The 21,424-nt window shown below is 41.2% G+C and overlaps 1 protein-coding gene across 2 annotated transcripts in view; it reads left to right on the top strand.

Annotated features, from left to right (window-relative positions):
* Positions 1–21,424, top strand: part of tnikb (TRAF2 and NCK interacting kinase b) — a 60,459-nt gene that overhangs the window by 26,227 nt on the left and 12,808 nt on the right. The window contains exons 13-25 of one of the 2 annotated variants that reach the window (XM_062020775.1): positions 471–587; positions 835–921; positions 1,098–1,301; positions 7,842–8,132; positions 8,579–8,743; positions 8,914–9,153; positions 9,310–9,416; positions 10,712–10,824; positions 10,926–11,014; positions 11,680–11,703; positions 15,604–15,785; positions 15,852–15,948; positions 16,095–16,220. In XM_062020775.1, coding sequence (XP_061876759.1) covers positions 471–587; positions 835–921; positions 1,098–1,301; positions 7,842–8,132; positions 8,579–8,743; positions 8,914–9,153; positions 9,310–9,416; positions 10,712–10,824; positions 10,926–11,014; positions 11,680–11,703; positions 15,604–15,785; positions 15,852–15,948; positions 16,095–16,220 — 1,842 coding nt within the window. The remainder of the gene's footprint in view (positions 1–470; positions 588–834; positions 922–1,097; positions 1,302–7,841; positions 8,133–8,578; positions 8,744–8,913; positions 9,154–9,309; positions 9,417–10,711; positions 10,825–10,925; positions 11,015–11,679; positions 11,704–15,603; positions 15,786–15,851; positions 15,949–16,094; positions 16,221–21,424) is intronic. The other variant, XM_062020776.1, reaches the window with a different exon arrangement.

Genomic DNA, 21,424 nt, shown 5'->3' with positions numbered 1-21,424 from the left:
TAACTTTTTGTGCTGGATGAATTTTGTTTTCTGCACCATGACTAGGAAAGGTTGTTTGGATTGAGTCATACAAGTAAAATGCTGTGCGGTGGTTATTAAGAAAGTACTTGGTCACTGAACTGAGTTCCTTGGGAATATGTGCCGGTAGTTTTTTTTTCTGCACCATGACTTGGAAAAGTTGTTTGGATTGAGTCGTACAAGTAAATGCTGTGCGAACGACATTAAGAGAGTACTTGTCATGGTCAACGAACTGAGTTCCTTAGACATTAAAACAATGTAATTGAAGATGATAGTAGGCTGTGGTTTGGACACCCCCTGGACTAAAAGAACATTTGAAAAGTACATAAATGACAAGAAATAATGAGCCTTTTTGAGCGTTTTACCATCACCCACAGGACGGGAGTGGAACTGCGCATTTTTGCGTTTTGTCGCGTCTTCCAATGAGTGACGTTCTGCATTTGCACCCGCAGCAACAGCGCCGCGAGCGGGACATGAGGAAGCAGCAGGAGCGCGAGCAGAGGAGGCGCTACGAGGAGATGGAGCAGATCCGCCGCGAGGAGGAGAGGAGGCACGCCGAGAGGGAACAGGTGAGGCGGCGACACCTCGTTAAAGGGCGTAAAACGGGGGGTGACGTGACTGGAGACTGCCTTGCTGTGGGTTGCATGATTGCTCCACTTGCAGACTAACGCACACCTTTACCTTGGTGTTTCCCTCCTGATATTTCTAACTCCTCTATCCTCCTCTTCTTCTGTAATTCTCTTCCTGCTGTGGTGACGTGGCTGTCTCTGATTGGCTCCTTTGATCTTTGATCGCGCCCCCGCCGATGGCGTTTAGGAGTATATCCGTAGACAGCTGGAGGAGGAGCAGAGGCAGCTGGAGATCCTGCAGCAGCAACTCTTGCAGGAGCAGGCCTTACTGCTGGTAATGTCAAACGTCTCCACGGCAACCGCACAGTGGCAGTGAGGCACACAGCTCCGGTGCTGTCAGGCGATGGCGTTTCTGTCGTTAAATGAGCTTTCAGTCAGATCGCCGATAATCAGAGGAGGCGAAAGCAACGCCACGCTGCCTGGCCGTGACCCTCCTTGTACCCTCTGCAGGAGTACAAGAGGAAGCAGATCGAGGAGCAGCGCCAGGCCGAGCGGTTGCAGAGGCAGCTGCAGCAGGAGCGCGCCTACCTGGTGTCCCTGCAGCAGCAGCAGCAGCAGGACCCACAGCGCCCCCCGCAGGACAAGAAGCAGCTCTACCACTACAAGGACCAGGCGCCTGGCGCCGCCAACGACAAACCCGCCTGGGCCAAAGAGGTAGGCCAAGTTTTGTTTGACATCACAGCTTGTTTGAACTGGATTCCACTCCACTCGACCAACCTGCTTTGCTGTTTTCTTCTTATTTTTAAAAAGGTACGCCCAACATTTTGATGCCACCTTGTGTCACATTTCCTTTCTCAGGTCAATGTATAGATGTACAGTACTGCAAATACTCCAATTATATCCAGGGCATTACTTAGGAGCATTTATTGGAAGCAGACGATACAGTGGAACCTCAATTTACGAACTGAATTAGTTCTTGAACGGGGTTCATGAATCCAAACGTTTGTATAATGAAGCAAATTTCTCCATAAGAAACAATGTAAATATGAATAATGGGTTCCATTCTCAACAAATGTCCATATTTCAGTTAAGGTTTGTACACTTTGAACTAGGGTTGTCCCGATACCGGTACCAAAATGTATTTTGATACTTTTCTAAATAAAGGGCACCACAAAAAATTGCATTATTGGCTATATTTTAACCAACAATCTTAGGGTACATTAAACATATGTTTCTTATTGCAAGTTTGTTCTTAAATAAAATAGTGAACATACGGGACAACTTTTATTTTTTCAGTAAGTAAACAAACAAAGGCTCCTAATTTAGCTGCTGACGTATGCAGTAACATTGTGTCATTTATCATTCTATTATTTTGTCAAAATTATGAAGGACAAGTGGTAGAAAATGAATTATTAATCTACTTGTTAATTTACTGTTAATATCTGCTTACTTTCTCTTTAAACATGTTCTATCTACACTTCTGTTAAAATGTAATAATCACTTTTTCTTCTGTTGTTTGATACTTTACATTAGTTTTGAATGATACCACAAATTTGGGTATCGATCCAATACCAAGTAGTTACAGGATCATACAATGATCATAATTTAAGTCCTCATGTGTCCAGTGACATAATTCCTGAGTTTATAAACATAATATAACAAAAAAAAAGATTTTGTGATGCTAAAAAATATCGATGTAATCATAGTAGTATCGACTACATACGCTCTTGTACTTGGTATCATTACAGTGGATGTCAGGTGTAGATCCACCCATGGCGTTTGTTTACATTTTGAAGCCGTTGAGCTATTGTATCCTCCATGGTGTGTAGTGAAGCATGTTTAGCTATTCCCTGTCCTGCAGTGATAATGATACTTGTAAGAAACTTACTTTATTTGTCGCCATGGAGGCGAGGATTAGTGATTTAGAAGTAACTAAAACACTAAAGACTACGGATGGATTTTAGCTGCTAGCTAGCTAGCCATGTCTTAAAGCACCTCTTCCTGAGGGCGTTTCAGTGTTATAACTTCACCTTTATCTTTGGTTTTTAAGCCAAAATGCGTCCATTCTCACTTTTCTGTCTACACACTGTGTCTGCTTGGAAGTACTCCGTGATTGTGCGCTGCCGAACATGTTCCTCTGCTCATAAAACCAGCAATGCTACGACGACGCGCCGTCATGCCCGTTTAAAAAAAGGGAGGGGGGGGGGACCAGTACCTTTTAGAGGCGGTATAGTACCGAATATGATTCATTAGTATCGCAGTAGTATTCTAATACCGGTATACCGAACAACCCTACTTTGAACACAATATGTGTTTCTTAATGAAATTTCGTTGTTATCTGTACTGTAAAGTTCAAATTTGAATGACAATAAAAGGAAGTCTAAGTCTAAGTTAACCATGGTTGGCCCTCAAGCTGTCTGTTTCTCAGCTATGGTCTGTATGGGCCGATGCAGTACTCAATTGCAATAAATAAAACAAACAAAATAAGTCTAAAGACATAGAGAAGTTTGTTAAGCACAAAAATTATGACTAAAGTAGAGAAGCTGTCTTTTTTTCATTAGCACTTAAAATGTATTGACAGTTTAAGAAACATAAATATTACTATAATTTATTATTCATTTAGTTATGATTTATTTATTTTAGCGCTGTGCTATTAAATGTATTTTTTATCAGTTTTTAAGAGTCACTTGTTTTGCAGTATATTTGATTAGTATTTATTTTCCGAATCCTAAACTGTGTTAATAATAATTGAATATGATTAAAATCAAGAGTCGGATTACTAATTCAGTGTTAATGTTTGAGTGGGTCCCGGGCCCTTCTGTAGTGGAAAAGTTGTGCCCAGAGGTCAAAAAGTTTGAGAACCCCCGCTATAGAGTACTGTTAAGTATATCAAACAAACAAAACAAGGAGGTGATGAATCAATTGTCTCTTTATTAACAAGTCAAAACAACATTGACAAGCTAAACTGTCCTGTATGAGCTGCTCTGCCACACACAGAAGTCCCTTTGGTGCTGTTGCACGACCAGTCTTCTCAGGGAATAACACACACTGGTCGATCCCAAGTTCTTTCAGATGACATAAATGTTGAGTAAAAAGGACCCCAGAGACAGAATGATACAATATTAAGGTTTAGGAGACCAGCCCTTACAACGCAACAATAGCATCAGCAAGCGAGGTCTAAATCCAAACAAAAAGTCAGTTTATGTAGTGCGAAAACAGACCCTTTCGCCCAGAAAGGAGCGCAGCTGCTTCTTCAAAACAGATAAGGAACTGGCCAAAACAGCCCTGTGAGCTGACAAACAGGAGCCCTTAAGACAAAACAAAGAGTTTACTAGCGGACATAAGATAGAAGCAAGGAGGTCACGAGAAGACACACTACATGGGAAAATACTAGCTGCTTTAAACATGACTATGGGCTAAAAAAGAGCACTTAAAAATATCTCATTCTCACAGTGCCCTTACAAATAATCAGGTATCGCAAATATCATTAACTTTAACAACCATATTGCTACAATAACAAACATTTTAAAAAGTAAAATCCACTCGCTGTAAATTATCCACGCCAAAGGTCCTCTTGTGAGCTGCTGAAAGGAAAGAAACGAGCAAGCAGACAGAGGGAGAGAAGGGGGCGGGAGGCGCCGTGTGTGTGTGTGTGTGCTTTGGAAGAGGCGCCGCTGAACGAGAGGTAGTGTCTTCTTCGCCGTGAAATAAATCCGCTTTTGGCATCTTTTCCCGTAAAAGTCGTTCTCATCACAATTAAAAACTTGCTGCGGTACGGAGCCGGCTTCCTAAATCTCTTCAATACAAGCAAGCACAAGGTGGCTGCCAGCGGGACACAAAATGATTGAATTAAGCGTTCTCACACAGAGGCACAATGATCGAAAAGTTTGTAAACCGAAAAGTTTGCAAATAAAGGGCTTTGTAAATCGAGGTTCCACTGTAAATGCAGAGAGGTAGGTCATTTCTTCAACTCTTGCCACAGCTGAAGTCGGTGTTTGGTTGCTTTTGTCCACCACCACCCCGGCGACTGTGGGAGACTTGACGGCTAAGTGAGTCTGCAGCATTTACAGTAAATACAGACACTGTTAATGAGGTACTGTACAGAAGATGTGACGACACTTGTTGACTTGTTCTATTCACTTCCAGAACACACGCAGGTCAACAGGACCGTCTCTGATTGGTTTTAGGTGCATTGACAGGAGACTTGTGTGTGTTTGCATGTTCTAAATCAGTGGTCCCCAACCACCGGGCCGCGGCCCGATACCGGTCCGCGTACCAATTGGTACCGGGCCGCACAAGAAATTTAAAAAAAAAAAAAAAATTTTTTTTTTTTTTTTTTTATGAAATCAACATAAAAAACACAATATATACATTATATATCAATATAGATCAATACAGTCTGCAGGGATACAGTCCGTAAGCACACATGATTGCATTTATTTATGTAAAAAAAAATAAAAAATGTAAATGCTTTTTTTTTTTTCCTTAAATCCCCCCCCCCCCCCACCCCCGCCGGTCATTTTTCAAATTTTCAAGCGTTGACCGGTCCGCAGCTACAAAAAGGTTGGGGACCACTGTTCTAAATGCTTCATTCATGAAACAATGAGGGGAAATTCACTGTTAACATAAAAAGGGGAACTGCACTTATTTTATTTTATTTTTTGCCTATCATTCACAATCCCGATGTGAGACAAGCACACACATGTTTTTCTTTATTTAATACATTCTAACTCATAAAAAAGGCTTGCAAAAGTCAGCTAACCATGGAGCGAATAGAAATTGCTCTATTCCACCTATAAGCGCTCTAAAAACATCTAAAAAGCCTCCATTTTTTTTATATACAACCTGTAAGTATATATGTAATATAGTAACAGGCACATTCATAGTAACATTTATTACTTTACAAACATAATACTTACCTATTTTGCTCATTTCGGCGTAGTAATTTCACAGACGCATCAAAACTTCTACAACAACAACACTACTAATCATGGCAGGCTTTATGAGAGACAACAAAGACTACTTTGGGACAAATGATGATCCAGAACCTTATATTTTTGAGCCTGAATATAAGGAGGGGCATCTAAACATTTTAGAAGCTATGTGCTAAACAGATGCAAGTATAGTGAAACACTAAGCATCCTGTAGCAGTACTGCTAAGTGCTAAACAAGAAATACAAATTCTGAACATAAAACAATCACTTACTGTACGATGTGTGCTCTCACTGGGATGCCAACTGATGGGATGTTTATATCTTTCTGTTTAGATTTAAAAAAAAGCGTCTTTTTGTGTGTTTCTCACCATTTCCGGGTCAAAGTTGGATGTCAAAGTTAACAACCCTTCTGGTTTATGTCCACAACCTTCCACTATCCATGTGAGAGGCATGATTTATAATCTAGAATTAACTTTCACCAACTCAGAGGCGATGCAGCAGCTCACCGGCTCAATATGTCAATATAGCAGCATAAGCTACTTAGCTCTCTGTGATCACGTCGCAGCTAAAGATAGCTTGTTCGCGTTAGCGCTTGTAATAACAATATTGCTAATACTTGGTTATTATTAAGGTCACAAGATCTAAATGGAGTATTTTGGTGTTTTTTAGAGGGTACAATAGAGTACTCCCATTATCTGCATTGTTAGCCACCTCGTACTTGCCGTATTTAACGACTTAGAATGCATTAAAAAAGACAATCATATGTGTTCTTGTCTTACATAGAGATTGTGAATGATAGGCAAGATTCCAAAAAAAAAGTGCAGTTCCCCTTTAAGGATGTCCCGATCAACATTTTTGGCCTCTGATCCCCTTCCGATTTGTTTGGTGTCAGGTCTGATCCGATTTCGATCCGATAGATTATAGAACTGGGCATGTTTTATAGCAATAACACATTTTTATAAAGCTTATCTTATTAAATGTTGAATTTTCTAGTGTCATAAACACATAGGGTGATGTATTTAATGTGTGGTATTGAGTGCACAATAAGTAAACAAAATTACTACTATTGGCTCCCATTTCAATCATTTGGCTTTTGCCCCTGAAGCCTTCTTGTATCCAGAGACTTACCCCCTCACTTTGTAAACAACAACACAAACAATGATTTTGTAATAATAAAAACAACAAGCAAATCGTTTCAGTATTGTACTAAACTAGGTATCTAGATCGATCACTCCCATCTTTAGCGGCTAGCTTCTTGTGTCGTCCTACTCCGGATGTGTGTGTAGCATGCTTAGCTATTCTTTTTCTTCTCGTCCTCCAGTGATAATGGTAATTTGAATAAACATACTTTATTTAAGCCATGTTGGTGAAGATTAGTATTTGAGTCGGTGTTCTGGAAAGACAGGCGCCCTCCTGGAATTCATGCAACTCCTGCATGTGTGTAGCAAAAGAGTATGGAAACAATTACGTATTTTCCGGACTGTAAGGCGCACTTGAAATCCTTTTTTTTTCTCTCAAAATTCGACAGTGCGCCTAATGTTCAGAATAATTTTGGCTGAGCTTACCGACCTCAAAGCTATTTTATTTGCTACATGGTGCAATGATAAGTGTGACCAGTAAATGTCAATCACACATAAGATATACGTGTAGACTGCAATATGATGGCAGTCACACACAAGAGATATGTGTAGACTGCAATATGACTCAAGCATTGAAAATATAGAACATTACACACGGCGCTTAAAAATCTATCAAAATGTTTTAGTATGACTTTGGTAAGCTTGATGGATTTTACTGTGCTTCAACATAGGAGTATTATTATGGTGTGTGTATAAGGTAAGACATATTATCTGGCGTTTAGTTTCGCAATATTATGCAAAAGCAACTTTTCTTACCTTCTGGTACCTGCTGATCTGTATTTGGGATCTGCATAAGTCCTGAAAAATTGCGTGATCCGCCTTTGTAGTCCGTGCCGACACTGTAGTTGATAAGCTTCTTCTTTTTCTCTATCTTCTTGTTATGGGACATTCATCCTCCACTGTTGTCATTTCTAATATATAGTAGTGTAAAGTTCTTACTTACAGTATATCTGTCAGTAAACATACCCGTGTAGTGAGTCTACATTATTCACCCAAGGAACTTTAGTTTTCGAGAGTTCCGGTCGGACGCTTTTTCACGGGACACATTTCCTGTCTATCGGTCTATGATCGGGATCGGGACATCCTTAGTGACCATGTTGGCACCACTGTGGCTTGTCTCTGCAACATTGTCGCAATGAACAAGTTGTTTGTTTTCATGTTTTCACCGCCGCACTCCTCAGGTGATGCGTCGAGCTCAGAGCAACTCGCCTCGCGTTCCCCCCAAGAAGTACCACTCCTTTAGGCAGCCGCGCAACACCAACCTGGACAACCTCTTCCTGCTTCCCGGTTACAAACCTCGCCGGGCCCGCCCCCCTTCCTACCCCGCCCACGGCAGCCCCTCCAGGAGTTACGACCACGAGCACCAGCGCCGCGGCCACGTGCCGCTAATCCGCGTCACCTGCGTGCCGGAGTCCACCCCTGCGCGCCGCAGGGGGAGCCCGGACTCCCGAGGACGGAGTCCCAGCCGCTGGGTCAGTCAGCAGGGCGTACGGGAGCTCTTCGTGCTCTCCTCTGAATCCAACTAACACTTTAACCCCTGCTAACTGCTTCTCTGTCTAACCAGGTCACTTCACTTCCTGTAACCGGGGGCGGAGCCGCAACATTCATGGCTGCCATCCTTTTACCCCCAGCAGCGCTGACTAACACTTCTCCTGCGGCACAGGCTTCATTAACCTCTGCTTCCCTCTGCACACTTTCAGGGCAGACCTCCAGGGTTGCCCCCTGGTGGCGGCTGGGGGACATATGTAGGACAGCGAGCGCTATAATCAGCCTGTCTCCCTGTGGGACGCCAACACTCACACTGATTTGCATCCACACACACTCCTACGTTATCTTCACAGCGTTACTGCACACTGTCAGAAGCCGCCACGTGGCCCAATGCATGCTGGGAGTGACTGTGGTCTGATGTGTGTGTCAGGTGGACGAGCGTTATGTGATCAACAGACAGACTTCTCCTGCCTTGCAGCATAAAGTCTCCAACCGAATCTCGGACCCCACGATGCCGCCCCGCTCCGAGTCCTTCAGCAGCGGCGGCATCCAGCAGGCCCGTACTCCACCAATGCACCGCTCCGTGGAGCCTCAGGTGCGTGTTTTTTCCACCACACTGAGCACGGATCTTTACACTCTGGTGTGAATGAACATGGACCTTGCCATGCATGATGTTCTCTCTCTTCCTGACCACCGCTGTCCTCCTCCTCCTCCTCCTCTTCCTCCTTTTTCCTGCCTGCTTCCTGCTTGCGTGCGTGCACGCAGATGGCCCACCTGGTGCAGGTGAAGAGTCACGGGCTGTCAGGCTCGCAGTCTCTGTACGACCCCCACGGCGTGTCCTCCTCCACGGTGTCGCCCTCTCCCTCCCGACCTCCCATGCCTCGGCAGAACTCCGACCCCACCTCAGACACCCCTCCTCCCATGCCTCTCTCACGCCTGGCGCCCCCTCTTGACAAACTGGACCGCAGCTCCTGGCTGCGGCAAGACGACGACATGCCCCCCAAGGTCTCTGGTCTGCATGCGCCCTCCGGTGTGGACTCTTGCGTGCATGTTGTTTCTGTACATGAGTCTTTCCTTGTGGGTTTAAGTGTCGTGCCTCGTTCTTGGAAGTCCTTCCATCTTTGCAGCCTTCACTCATTCCCCCCAACGTGTGCCCCTCAGGTTCCTCAGAGGACCACGTCTATCTCCCCGGCTTTGGTCAGGAAGACCTCGCCTGGGAACGGGCCTGGACTGGGACCCCGGGCTGGAGCACACCTCATACGGGCCAGGTACGCAGGGTTTGCGTGGGACTTTAAATAGTGTTGAAAGTCTTTAATCTGATTACATTTTCGCACACTCTTGGCATTCTCTCGATGAGCTTCAAGAGGTAGCCACCTGAAATGGTTTTCACTTCACTGGTGTGCTTGAAGCTCATCGAGAGAATGCCAAGAGTGTGCAAAGCAGTAATCAGAGCAAAGGGTGGCTATTTTGAAGAAACTAGAATATAAAACATGTTTTCACTTATTTCACCTTTTTTTGTTAAGTACATAACTCCACATGTGTTCATTCATAGTGTTGATGCCTTCAGTGACAATCTACAATATAAATAGTCATGAAAATAAAGAAAACGCATTGAATGAGAAGGTGTGTCCAAACTTTTGGCCTGTGCTGTATATACACACAATATATATAAATTGTATTTATTTATTTATTTATTTTAAGAATCAATGTTTAAGAAGACTGAGATAGGCTTCAGCACCCCCCGCGACCCCGAAGGGAAGAAGCGGTAGAAAATGGATGAATGTTTAAGAAGAAACGTTTAAGCCATCTCCATCCAACCAGAGGGAGCTTTTCTAACCTGTAACCTGTACTGCAAAAGTGTCATTTTAATTATTATACCAAATAATACATGGCGAGAATCTGTTTGAATCGATAATTGATTCTGAATTGAATCGCCACCCCAGGAATCGGAATCACATCAAATCTTAGGAGTCACACTCCTAATTTTCAATGTTTATTAGGTGCTATTTTTGGTTTGTTTACTTATTAGGATGTGTAAAAATATACCAGGATTTCACAGCATTTACCAGTGTTTTTTTCCACCGTTATCAAAATGAACATTACAACAAATGACGATAGCCTTAATTAACTGTTATTTGACAGTCAATTACTGTAAATGTTAGAGTGAAAGTAATGCAATTATTAGCCAGTAATGTGCTGGTGTAAAAGTCATGACGATAGTAAAAAAAAACAATAAGGTTTTTGGCATTTGAAAGGAATTCATGCATCATTTTTATTTTATGTTTTGATTACTTTTTTACAAAATACAAAGTATATTGATTTATATATAATCATAAATAAAATACAAATAAAAGATATATATATATATATCTATAAATAGCAATATTTTGTGGGACATTATACCATCCAGCAAAATGTATTATCAGCCCAGGCCTGACTTTGAAGATATTACCAAAAATGCTAGCATGTCTTCCGGTGCCTTTTTAACCACAACCCAAAGGGGGCGCTACTAAATGTCATGTTTGCCACAGGAACCAATTAAATTGTGTTTGTGTTGTCATAGCAACCCTGATCTTCGGAGGACTGATGTCTCCATGGATGCACCCCTGAAGAGGGCGAGCAGTGGCAGCTCCAGCTCCAGCACCCCCAGCTCACAGGGGGGCTCCAACGAACGAGGTGCTGACATTGTCCCTACATTATAGGAGTGTGTGTGTGTGTGTGTGTGAGTGTGTGTGTGTGTGTGTGTGTGTTAAGTCATCATGATGATGTGTGTTCAGCAAATGCAGCCATGAAGACAGAAGGCACGGTTCCGTCGGACGAGACCAAGGACGACAGCAGAGATGTGTCGCGACCCAGCCGGCCTGCAGTGAGCACACACACACACACACACACACACACACACACACACACACACACACACACATTTTTGTATTTCATACTTTTTTGAGACCTCCGAAAAATGCCTACCTCTTTAGGACCACCTTTTCTAGATATATAAAGATTTGTATTTACAACATTAATAATATTTTCATACTATGCACATGTAAAAAAGGTAAGCTTTTAGTAAAAAAAAAATACATTTTTTGTGAGTAATTGGTTTTTAATCTTCATTATTTACTTCAAGTTATTACATTATGTCTCTATATACATATGTATTTATTTTTATGAATTTTGGCCAAAAGGGGCGCATTTCAATTTCTTACACACACTTACATATGTTGACCAGAGGGGGAACACTTTTAAAACCGACACAGTCAATTTGAAAACTCCCTCCTTTTTGGGACCACCCTCATTTTGATAGATTTCACCACCAGGGTGATTTCACCACATTCTCTATTAGATGCAATGGTTTTCCCTATTGGGACCATGATTCCCGTCCGAATTTGATCAGCGGTCCTCATATGGAAGGTACTTTTCCTTGTTGATGTCTCAAGAAGGGTAGAAATACAAGAACACACACACACACTGTGGCGTTACTTTATTCGTTACCAATTCTTCTCTCTTCTCACCCTCCATCCTTCCTTCCATCAGAGCTATAAGAAAGCTGTAGACGAGGTCAGTGGTTAAAGCCCCGCACCCTTTTAGAACCTCCTCCCACCAAGTGAATCCTCGCCTTTCCCCTCACATGCAGCCCCGCATTAGCACGTGTAGCATGCTAACGACTCGATGCGCCGCAGGGTTGGCAGCTGCGGACAAGTGGTTGAAAATGTGGCCTGTCGCCAAAGGGTGCGAGGTTCGACTCCCAGCTACCAACATAGAGAAACGAGCTGGTGGAGTCAATCTTTTTTTTTTTTAACCTATCAAAACCTGCACTTCCTTCCTGTCACTGTTCCTTCCTCTTTGCTGGTGGAAGTCAGATATCAAGTTTGACCTTTAACCCCCGCAGCATGCCTCACCCACGTCCCCCAAGTCCAGCTAGTCTGAATTAGCGATTAGCATCCACCTCACAGCAGCTGCAGTCTTTACCTTGAGGGCCGCACACTGAAAAATCAAAGCATGCGGCGGCTATTTTGATATTTTCTTTATTTTCATGACTATTTACATTGTGGATTTTCACTGAAGCCATCAAAACTATGCTTAAGTTAGCTTGCAAGCATGCTATCGTTTGCATGCTAACAGTTAACAAGTGTCACGTACCAAGTTATACGACTCTGGGGTAAACAGTTGCAAAACAAGCTCAAAACCATTTCAGGTGACTACCTCTTGAACCTCATCGAGAGAATGCCAAGAGTGTGCAAAGCAGTAATCGGAGCAAAGGGTGGCTATTCTGAAAAAAACTAGAATATAAAACATGTTTTCAGTTATTTCACCTTTTTTTTGTTAAGTACATAACTCCACATGTGTTCATTCATAGTTGTGATGCATTCAGTGACAATCTACAATGTAAATAGTCATGAAAATAAAAAAAAAACATTGAATGAGAAGGCGTGTCCAAACTTTTGGCCTGTACTGTATGTTTTTCAGTCATAAAAATATTGAAAATAAGTAATGTATTATTATTTTTGTAATTATTGTTCAACGCTTAAATCTCTAGGTCAACTTCAGGTCTGTCTGTTGATAAAAAGTTCATTTTCAATCAATCAATCAATCAATGTTTATTTATATAGCCCTAAATCACAAAAGTCTCAAAGGGCTGCACAAGCCACAACAACATCCATTTTATAAATGTTTTTATGTCAAAACCCTGTTTTTTATTGCAAAAGCACAAACTATGCAATATTATCCCCAAAAAAGATTTTCAAAGTGGAATATTTGATGTGAAGTAATCTGAGCCTCAAGTAAGTGAATAATGCATCACAACATTTTTTTAATGTATTATTATTTTTTGAGCATTCACAGTTTAATTAAAAAATCCCACTAAAATTCTTGGGGGTCCAAAAGAACCCCACTCATAAAGGTGTTAAAAATAAATCATACAGTTTACATTTTTTGGTTTACTTTCAACGCTTAAGTCTCTAGTCTCAGAGGGTTGCTTGAAAATAATTTATGATTATAACTATAGTGATTCACCTCATAATATTATTATATAATTGCCTATACATTTGATTATTATATTTTTTTAACTTACACTATAAAATAAAATGTTGGATTTTGCAGTCAAAAAAACTGTCGCCACAATTTTACGGTAAAATATACGATGGTTTTCCAGCATATTACTGTTAGTCGAAAAACAGTACCGTATTTTTCGGACTATATCACTCACTCTCACTCTTTCCCATGACTGTCAAGTCGTCGGGGGGATAACTGCGATGAAGAAGCAGCCAGTCTTTTCCAGTTCCCACGGTCATTAGTGGCCGTCAATAGCTCTGGGGTCGGACTATAAGGTGCATATAAAATCCTTTAATTTTCTCAAAACTCGACAGTGTGCCTTATAACCCGGTGTGCCTAATGTACGGAATCATTTTGGTTGTGCTTACCTACCTCGAAGCTATTTTGTTTGGTACATGGTGAAATGACAAATGTGACCAGTAGATGGCAGTCACACATAAGAGATACGTGTAGACTGCAATATAATGGCAATCACACATAAGAGATATGTGTAGACTGCAATATGACTCAAGTAAACAACACCAACATTTTATATGTTCCATTGAAAGTATAGAACATTACACACGGCGCTCTAAAATCTATCAAAATGTTTTAGTATGACTTTGGTAAGTTATGAAGTCGCACCGCTTGATGGATTGTACTGTGCTTCAACATAGGAGTATTATTATGGTGTGTGTATGAGGTAAGACATATTATCTGGCGTTTGGTTTCGCAATATTATGCAAAAGCAACTTTTATTACCTTCTGGTCCCTGCTGATCTGTATTTGGGATCTGCATAAGTCCTGAAAATTTGCACGCGTCCGTCTTTGTAGTCGTAAGCTTCGTCTTTGTCTCTATCTTCTTGTTATGGGACATTCATCCTCCGCTGTTGCCATTTCTAATATAAAGTAGTGTAAAGTTCTTACTTATATCTGTCAGTAAACTCGCCATGAAAGTGCTAAAACATACCGGTGTAGTGAGTTTACATTATTCACCCAAGGAACTTTAGTTATTAGAGAGTTCTGGTCGGACGTTTTTTCACGGGACACATTTCCGGCGTTGTTATTGCACAAGTGAGCCACGGATGAGGAGATGCCGCTCCGTTATTGATTGAAGTAAAGTTAAAGTCTGAATGTCATTAAAACCGTTAGTTCCATCTTTTGACACTTCTTCCACTCCCGTCCTTGCGAGCTACACCGCTACAACAAAGATGACGGGGAGAAGACGCTGTCGAAGGTGAGCCACGTAAATAAGACCGCCCACAAAGCGGCGCATCCTGAAGCGACTGTCAGAAAGCGGCTTGAAGATGACCTGTAAAACATCATCTATGCAACATTTTGACCATTATATCTACACCTAATTGCTCTTTTATCCTGCACTACCATGAGCTAATGCAACTAATATGTGTTCTTATCTGTACTGCAAAGTTCAAATTTGAATGAAAATAAAAGGAAGTCTAAGTCTAAAGAACCACCATTGCATGTTATGTAGACCACAAGGAAGTATTTTCAGTAGAGATGTCCGATAATATCGGCCTGCCGATAAATGCTTTAAAATGTAATATCGGAAATTATCGGTATCGTTTTTTTTATTATCGGTATGTTTTTTTTGGGTTTTTTTATTAAATCAACATAAAAAACACAAGATACACTTACAATTAGTGGACCAACCCAAAAAACCTCCCTCCCCCATTTACACTCATTCACACAAAAGGGTTGCTTCTTTCTGTTATTAATATTCTGGTTCCTACATTATATATCAATATATATCAATACAGTCTGCAAGGGATACAGTCCGTAAGCACACATGATTGTGCGTGCTGCTGGTCCACTAATAGTACTAACCTTTTAACAGTTAATTTTACTCATTTTCATTAATTACTAGTTTCTATGTAACTGTTTTTATATTGTTTTACTTTCTTTTTTATTCAAGAAAATGTTTTTAATTTATTTATTTTATTTTATTTTATAATTTTTTTAAAAAAGGACCTTATCTTCACCATACCTGGTTGTCCAAATTAGGCATAATAATGTGTTAATTCCACGACTGTATACATCGGTATCGGTAATTAAGATTTGGACAATATCGGAATATCGGATATCGGCAAAAAGCCATTATCGGACATCCCTAATTTTCAGTTTAGAAAAAAATCATAATATGACCTCTTTAATGCGCCCTATAATCCGGTGCGCCTTTGTATGAAAATAGACCTGACTAGACCCGCTCATCGGCAATGCACCTTATAATCCGGTGCGCCCTATGGTCCAGAAAATACAGCAGTATTTTTAGAATGTGGCACGGGCCGTTAAAACCTTGGCTGCGAGCCACAAATTCCCCCCTCCGGGCCTCACTTTGGACACCCCTGCTCCACGATGACTCGGTGGCGTTCTAAACTGCATCCATAACCCCGCCTCCTCTTCCTCCAGGACCTCACGGCGTTGGCCAAGGAGCTGCGGGAGCTGCGACAGGGCGAGGAAACCAGCCGCCCGCCCGTCAAGGTCACGGACTATTCCTCGTCCAGCGAGGAGTCTCACAGCAGCGAGGATGAGGACGGCGAGGGCGGCGCCAACGACGGAACGGTGGCCGTGAGCGACATCCCTCGCATCATGTGAGTACCAGCAGGTGGCGCCGGTGTGGAGGGAAGAACCGAGCGGTGAAAGAGAATGTCTTGCAGGCCGGCGGCCAGCAAAGGAGGGAACGAGGGCATGATGGGAGGACACAACGACTTGCATGGAAACAACTCCCGGGACGGCACCCTAATGATGCGTGAGGTGAGACCCTTCTGGCGGCGCCCGTCGCTCTCCTCCTCACTTTTGACTTCCTGCCACCCACCCACCATCCAAAAAGCCCACAGGGTCCTGCCGGCCCCCTCGCTGCACGTTCACAGCCGCCCGCCCCCTTTTCTCTCTTCTTCCAGAGACGTGGCGAGCGGAGGCGGAGCTCCACCGCCAGCAACGGCGTCCTCGGTATTGCTAATCTCTTTGCCGACACCTCCGAGCTCCCCGATTTGGTGCAGCCAGGCACTTCCCCCCCGGTCGCCCAAGTAGGTCGATTAAATTCAGAGTTTGGCCCAAAAAACCCGAAAGCCTCACCCTGTCATCCCCACGCCGTGATCCCACTCGTCCTTTATTGACGCTGTCCTTCCTGTGGACATGCAGAAAAACAAATGTGCTCCTTTCAAGATCCCAGTCTCCGACCCGCAAAGTTCCTCCCAGACTTCCTTGAGCTCATATGGTAGCTGTTACCATAGCAACCTTTAAACAGTCCCTCCAGGATTGTCATTCTCAAACTGCTACGCCCCAAAGAATCCCCTCATTGTGTGAATGCTCCAAAGCATCAACTTCTTCTTCTTCTTCTCCACATTTTGGCGCGCTCTACCTTCCACATTTTTTATCTGATTCAAACCGTTCAGCCTATTTGGGAATCGCAGGCTTTCCCTTGACAAATTCCCAGAGTTACGGGTTTTCCGGGACATTTTTCCCATTTAAAATTAATTGGCCATTTTTCAAACTTCCACGATTTCTACATTTTTCAACCTATTCAAACCATTCCACCTTCAACACATTCCACCATCCTAGAAATTCAAACTACCTTTTTTCCAAGTTAAAAAAAATTCAGGGATTTTCCAGAATTCCTGGTTTTCCGAAGCCCTACTTCCACCCTTTTTTCTGGCGACGACTCCTCCCACATTTTTCAACGCATTTCAACCGTACCACCGTCAAAACATTCTCTTAATCAGGACCAAAAACAAAGTTGTTTTTTGAACTGGAAAAATTCCCGGTTTTCCCCAAATTCCAGGAATTCCGTAATACCATTTCTCAATTCAACATGTTACTACTTCAACATTTCTCAACCGATTTGAAGAATTCCAACACCAACCATTTCAACTCATTCAGACCATTGAAGTTTTTTACCATTTTCAAAAAAATTCCCGCTTTTCCCGAAATTCCCAAATTTTTGGAAATTCAAAGTTCCACAACTGCCAAATTTTTCATCTGATTGAAACTGTTCCGACTTCAAAATATTACTACTCTACTTCAACAATTCTAAAAAAAAATTCCAGGATTTCAGTTCACTTTCAGCATTGGAGCATTCACACGCAATTCCTTCAGGAATTGCCTCATCTAGTTAAATATTCAAACACAGTGTTATTGTTCAAGCTGTGTGTAATATTACAGTGGCCAAAAATATGAAATATACTTGTAAATAAAACGTCCACCCTGTTTTTAATGAATACTTAAACCTACTTTGCTACTGTATTTTAATGTTGGTCATTATGTTGCTACTTGGAGAGCTTTCTGAGGTGGGGCAGCGTGGCTCGGTTGGTAGAGCGGCCGTTGAATTCCAGCTTCCGCCAGCTTTGTCACTGCCGTTGTGTCTTTGGGCAAGACACCTTACCCTTACTCCCAGTGCCACCCACACTGGTTTGAATGTAGCTTAAATGTGTAGATAATGGGTTCCACTATTTAAAGCGCTTTGAGTCTCTGTACAAAAAGCGCTATATAAATGTAATTCACTTCACTACCTGGTGAAAAAAGTTTGAGAACCGCTGGTCTAAAGGCCTAAAATGCCTGAATTTGCGGCGCAAGTTGTGACGACATTTGTGATGTTTTGTGTTTTCAATCACATTGCGTCAACTTGTGAGTTTGTGATTTTGTTGTTGTTTTGTTTAAAGCGGTCTTTCTAACCCTAAGCCAGTGCTACTCAATTATTTTCTGTCACGCCGCCCCTACGAAGAACAAACATTTTGCGCCCCCCTTACTCTCCGCCACGACTATAGATCGTATCATTTGTATATAAAATTGTCATAAGTACGCCTCTGCATAACATTGTATCCTTAATAACATTAAAGAAAACAAAAAAGAAAGAAATATCGATCAATTAACATTGTTTTTTAGTCTGTATCAGAAAAAAAATTAAGTGCATCGATATGCCTGAAATTTATAACAAAATTCTTATTTAAACTATAAGCATTTTTTTAATGACTTGAACTATTCGATACCATAAATTACATTTATTAAACTATAAATTATGATATGTTCAAGTTTATCAGCAACATTAACTCATAAGCACACTACATAAAACACTTTAACCTTCCATCCATCCATCCATTTTCTACTGCTTGTCCCTTTTGGGGTTGCGGGAGTTTCTGGAGCCTATCTCAGCTGCATTCGGGCGGAAGGCGGGGTACACCCTGGACAAGTCTCCACCTCATCACAGGGTCAAAATGAATAAAACAGTTTGTGCTTTTTTTTTTGTAAATCAAAAATGAGGAAGTCATGATGAACCCAGCAGGCACAAGACATTAAAACAACGTTGAGAACTTGTTGAATTAGGTCCTGATGTTGAGGAACTCAAACATAACGTTGAAACAACATGCTTTTACGACGTTTAATACATTTGGGTTCTGACGTTGTTTTGACCATTGAAATTTGGTCAAATCAACGTTGAAACAACATGCTTTTTGACAACGTTTATTTAATGTCAAGTTGTGACGTTGATTTGATCATTGAAATTTGGTCATTTCCCAACTAACGGTAATAGTCTACAACACAAATACAACATTGAAACAACATACTTTTTGACAACGTTTAATCAATATCAGGTTGTGACGTTGATTTGATCATTGAAATTTGGTCATTTCACAACTAATTTTCTACAACACAAATACAACGTTGAAACAACATGGTTTTAGACGTTTATTCAATGTCAGGCTGTGACGTTGATTTGATCATTGAAATTTGGTCATTTCACAACTAATTTTCTACAACACAAATACAACGTTGAAACAACATGCTTTTTGACGACGTTTAATCAATGTTGGGTTCTGACATTTGTTTGATAAACTGAAATTTGGTCATTTCTCAACCAGTAGTCTACAACAGTGGTCCCCAACCACCGGGCCGCACAAGAATTTAATTATTTATTTTATTTTATTTTATTTTATTTTTTTTAATGAAATCAACATAAAAAACACAATATATACATTATATATCAATATAGATCAATACAGTCTGCAGGGATACAGTCCGTAAGCACACATGATTGTATTTATTTATGTAAAAATAAAATAAATTTTTTTTTTTTTTTTTAACCACACACACACACACACACACACACACACACACACACACACACACACACACACACACACACACACACACCGGTCCGTGGGAGCTACAAAAAGGTTGGGGACTACTGGTCTACAACACAAATACAACGTTGAAACAACATATTTTTGACTAAGTTTATTCAATGTCACGTTCTGACATTGATGTGATCATTGAAATTTGGTCATTTTCCAACCAATTTTCTACAACACAAATACAACGTTGAAACAACATGCTTTTTGACGACGTTTATTCAATGTCAGGTTGTGACATTCATTTGACCATTGAAATTTGGTCATTTCTCAGCCAACAACGCGGAGCCAACGTTAGACATCAACGTTGTCTCAATTTACAAATACAACTATTCTGCAACGTTGTTTCAAAGTCACTTTTAAAGGACGTGTATGTATAATCAACAATGTCTTGTGCCTGCTGGGGAATGGCTACAATAAGCACGCTTTGTAGCGCACAGCTTTTTAAACACGGTTTTAAGCGTGATACTTCTCAACCAACAACGCGGATCCAACGTTTGAAACAACGTTGCAGAATAGTTGTATTTGTAAATTGAGACAACGTTGATGTCTAAGTCGCTTTTAAAGGACGTGTATGTATAATCAACAATGTCTTGTGCGAATTCCCTAAGAGCAAATTGGAAAACAAATACTGTATTGATGTTTTACTCGTTTTATGTCACACAGACTTCAAAGTAGACACAATATTCCAGTTAAAGCACATACAGTACTCAGAGGTAATCGTCAAATGACTGTACTAATAATAGTACTAATTAATTATAATTACAAAAAGAAACAGCTCCAAAGTGGTGGTGTTCTGGTGCAATCATTGGTGCTCTGTCGTCAACAAGTTTATTTTATGCTTAAAAATTGTTTGTCCATCTTCAACCTTCATTTATGTGAACTGTTGAGAGAGAGTCTATAGCGATAATTCTTGTTGATAAATGAGAAACGACGAGACCGTGTCCTACAAAGTCTGGCGCGCTCTCTCTAGATTGTCCCTCTGCTCATGTGCTTTTGTTCTCCTTGCTGCCGCTCCCCGACGGACTTGTTTGGGCGTCGTCCAATGAAACTGAAAGTTAACTCAACGTGTTTTGGACACACACACATTCGTCACCTGTGTGACGTTAGCCCTCTTTATCGTTGCGAATATAAAATAACACTGTCATTCGTTTGTGCTGTAAAAACATTTAGTTTGTGCCGTTTCTGTCATAATCTCTTGGTGCTGAACCCCGAGATGCAGAGATGGCAGGCGTAGCGCAGGAAAACATGACTTTAATAGGATAACAGGAGACAGGAAACACAGGAACCAGTAAACAGCATAACAGGAGACGGCAAACAATTATAGAGCCCTGACTAGAGGGCGAGGCAGGCATAAATAGCAGCCAGCTGGTAGAAAACGGGTGTGGCCAGGCTGCCAATCAGAGACAGGTGAGGGGAAATAGCGCTCAGGGGAAATGGAACTAAAATAAGAGCGCTGACTGGAAATAAACACCAACTAAGGAAACATAAGACGTGAATGTGACAAGATCGTCACAGTTTCGGTTTTTAAGTCATTCTAAAACAAATTTTCTGATTAGTGATGTCATCCAGCCTCCGCCCCACTTGTCAAAATCTCACCAAACTGGTCTGTTTTGTTTATGCTGCAATTGTTTTTGTCTATTATAGTTTTCATGTTATTAACGTGTTATTATCTATAACGATCCACCCCAACCTTGTCAAAACCTCCCCAAATGTGTCCCATTTGTTTGTGTTACGTTTGTGCTGTAAAATTTTTGTGTAACATTATAGTTTTTATGTTATTAACTAATATAGATTTTATATTATTAACGTGTTACTACTGACAACCAGCCCACCAACCTTGTCAAAACCTCCCCAAACGTGTCCCATTTGTGTTGTAAATTTGTTTGTGTAACATTATAGATTTTATGTTACTAACGCGTTACTATTCATAACCAGCCACCCAGCCTTGTCAAAACCTCCCCAAACTTGTCCCATTCGTTTGTGCTGCAAACATTTTTTGTCTAACTACTATAGTTTTCATGTTTTTAACGTTTTATTATTCATAACCAGCCCCATAACATAAAAACTGTAATAGTTAGGGAAAGAAATTGCAGCACAAATGA

This window comes from Entelurus aequoreus, linkage group LG15 (assembly GCF_033978785.1).
Source record: "Entelurus aequoreus isolate RoL-2023_Sb linkage group LG15, RoL_Eaeq_v1.1, whole genome shotgun sequence".
Lineage (NCBI taxonomy): Eukaryota > Metazoa > Chordata > Actinopteri > Syngnathiformes > Syngnathidae > Entelurus > Entelurus aequoreus.
This window is presented reverse-complemented; position numbering and strand designations above follow the sequence as displayed.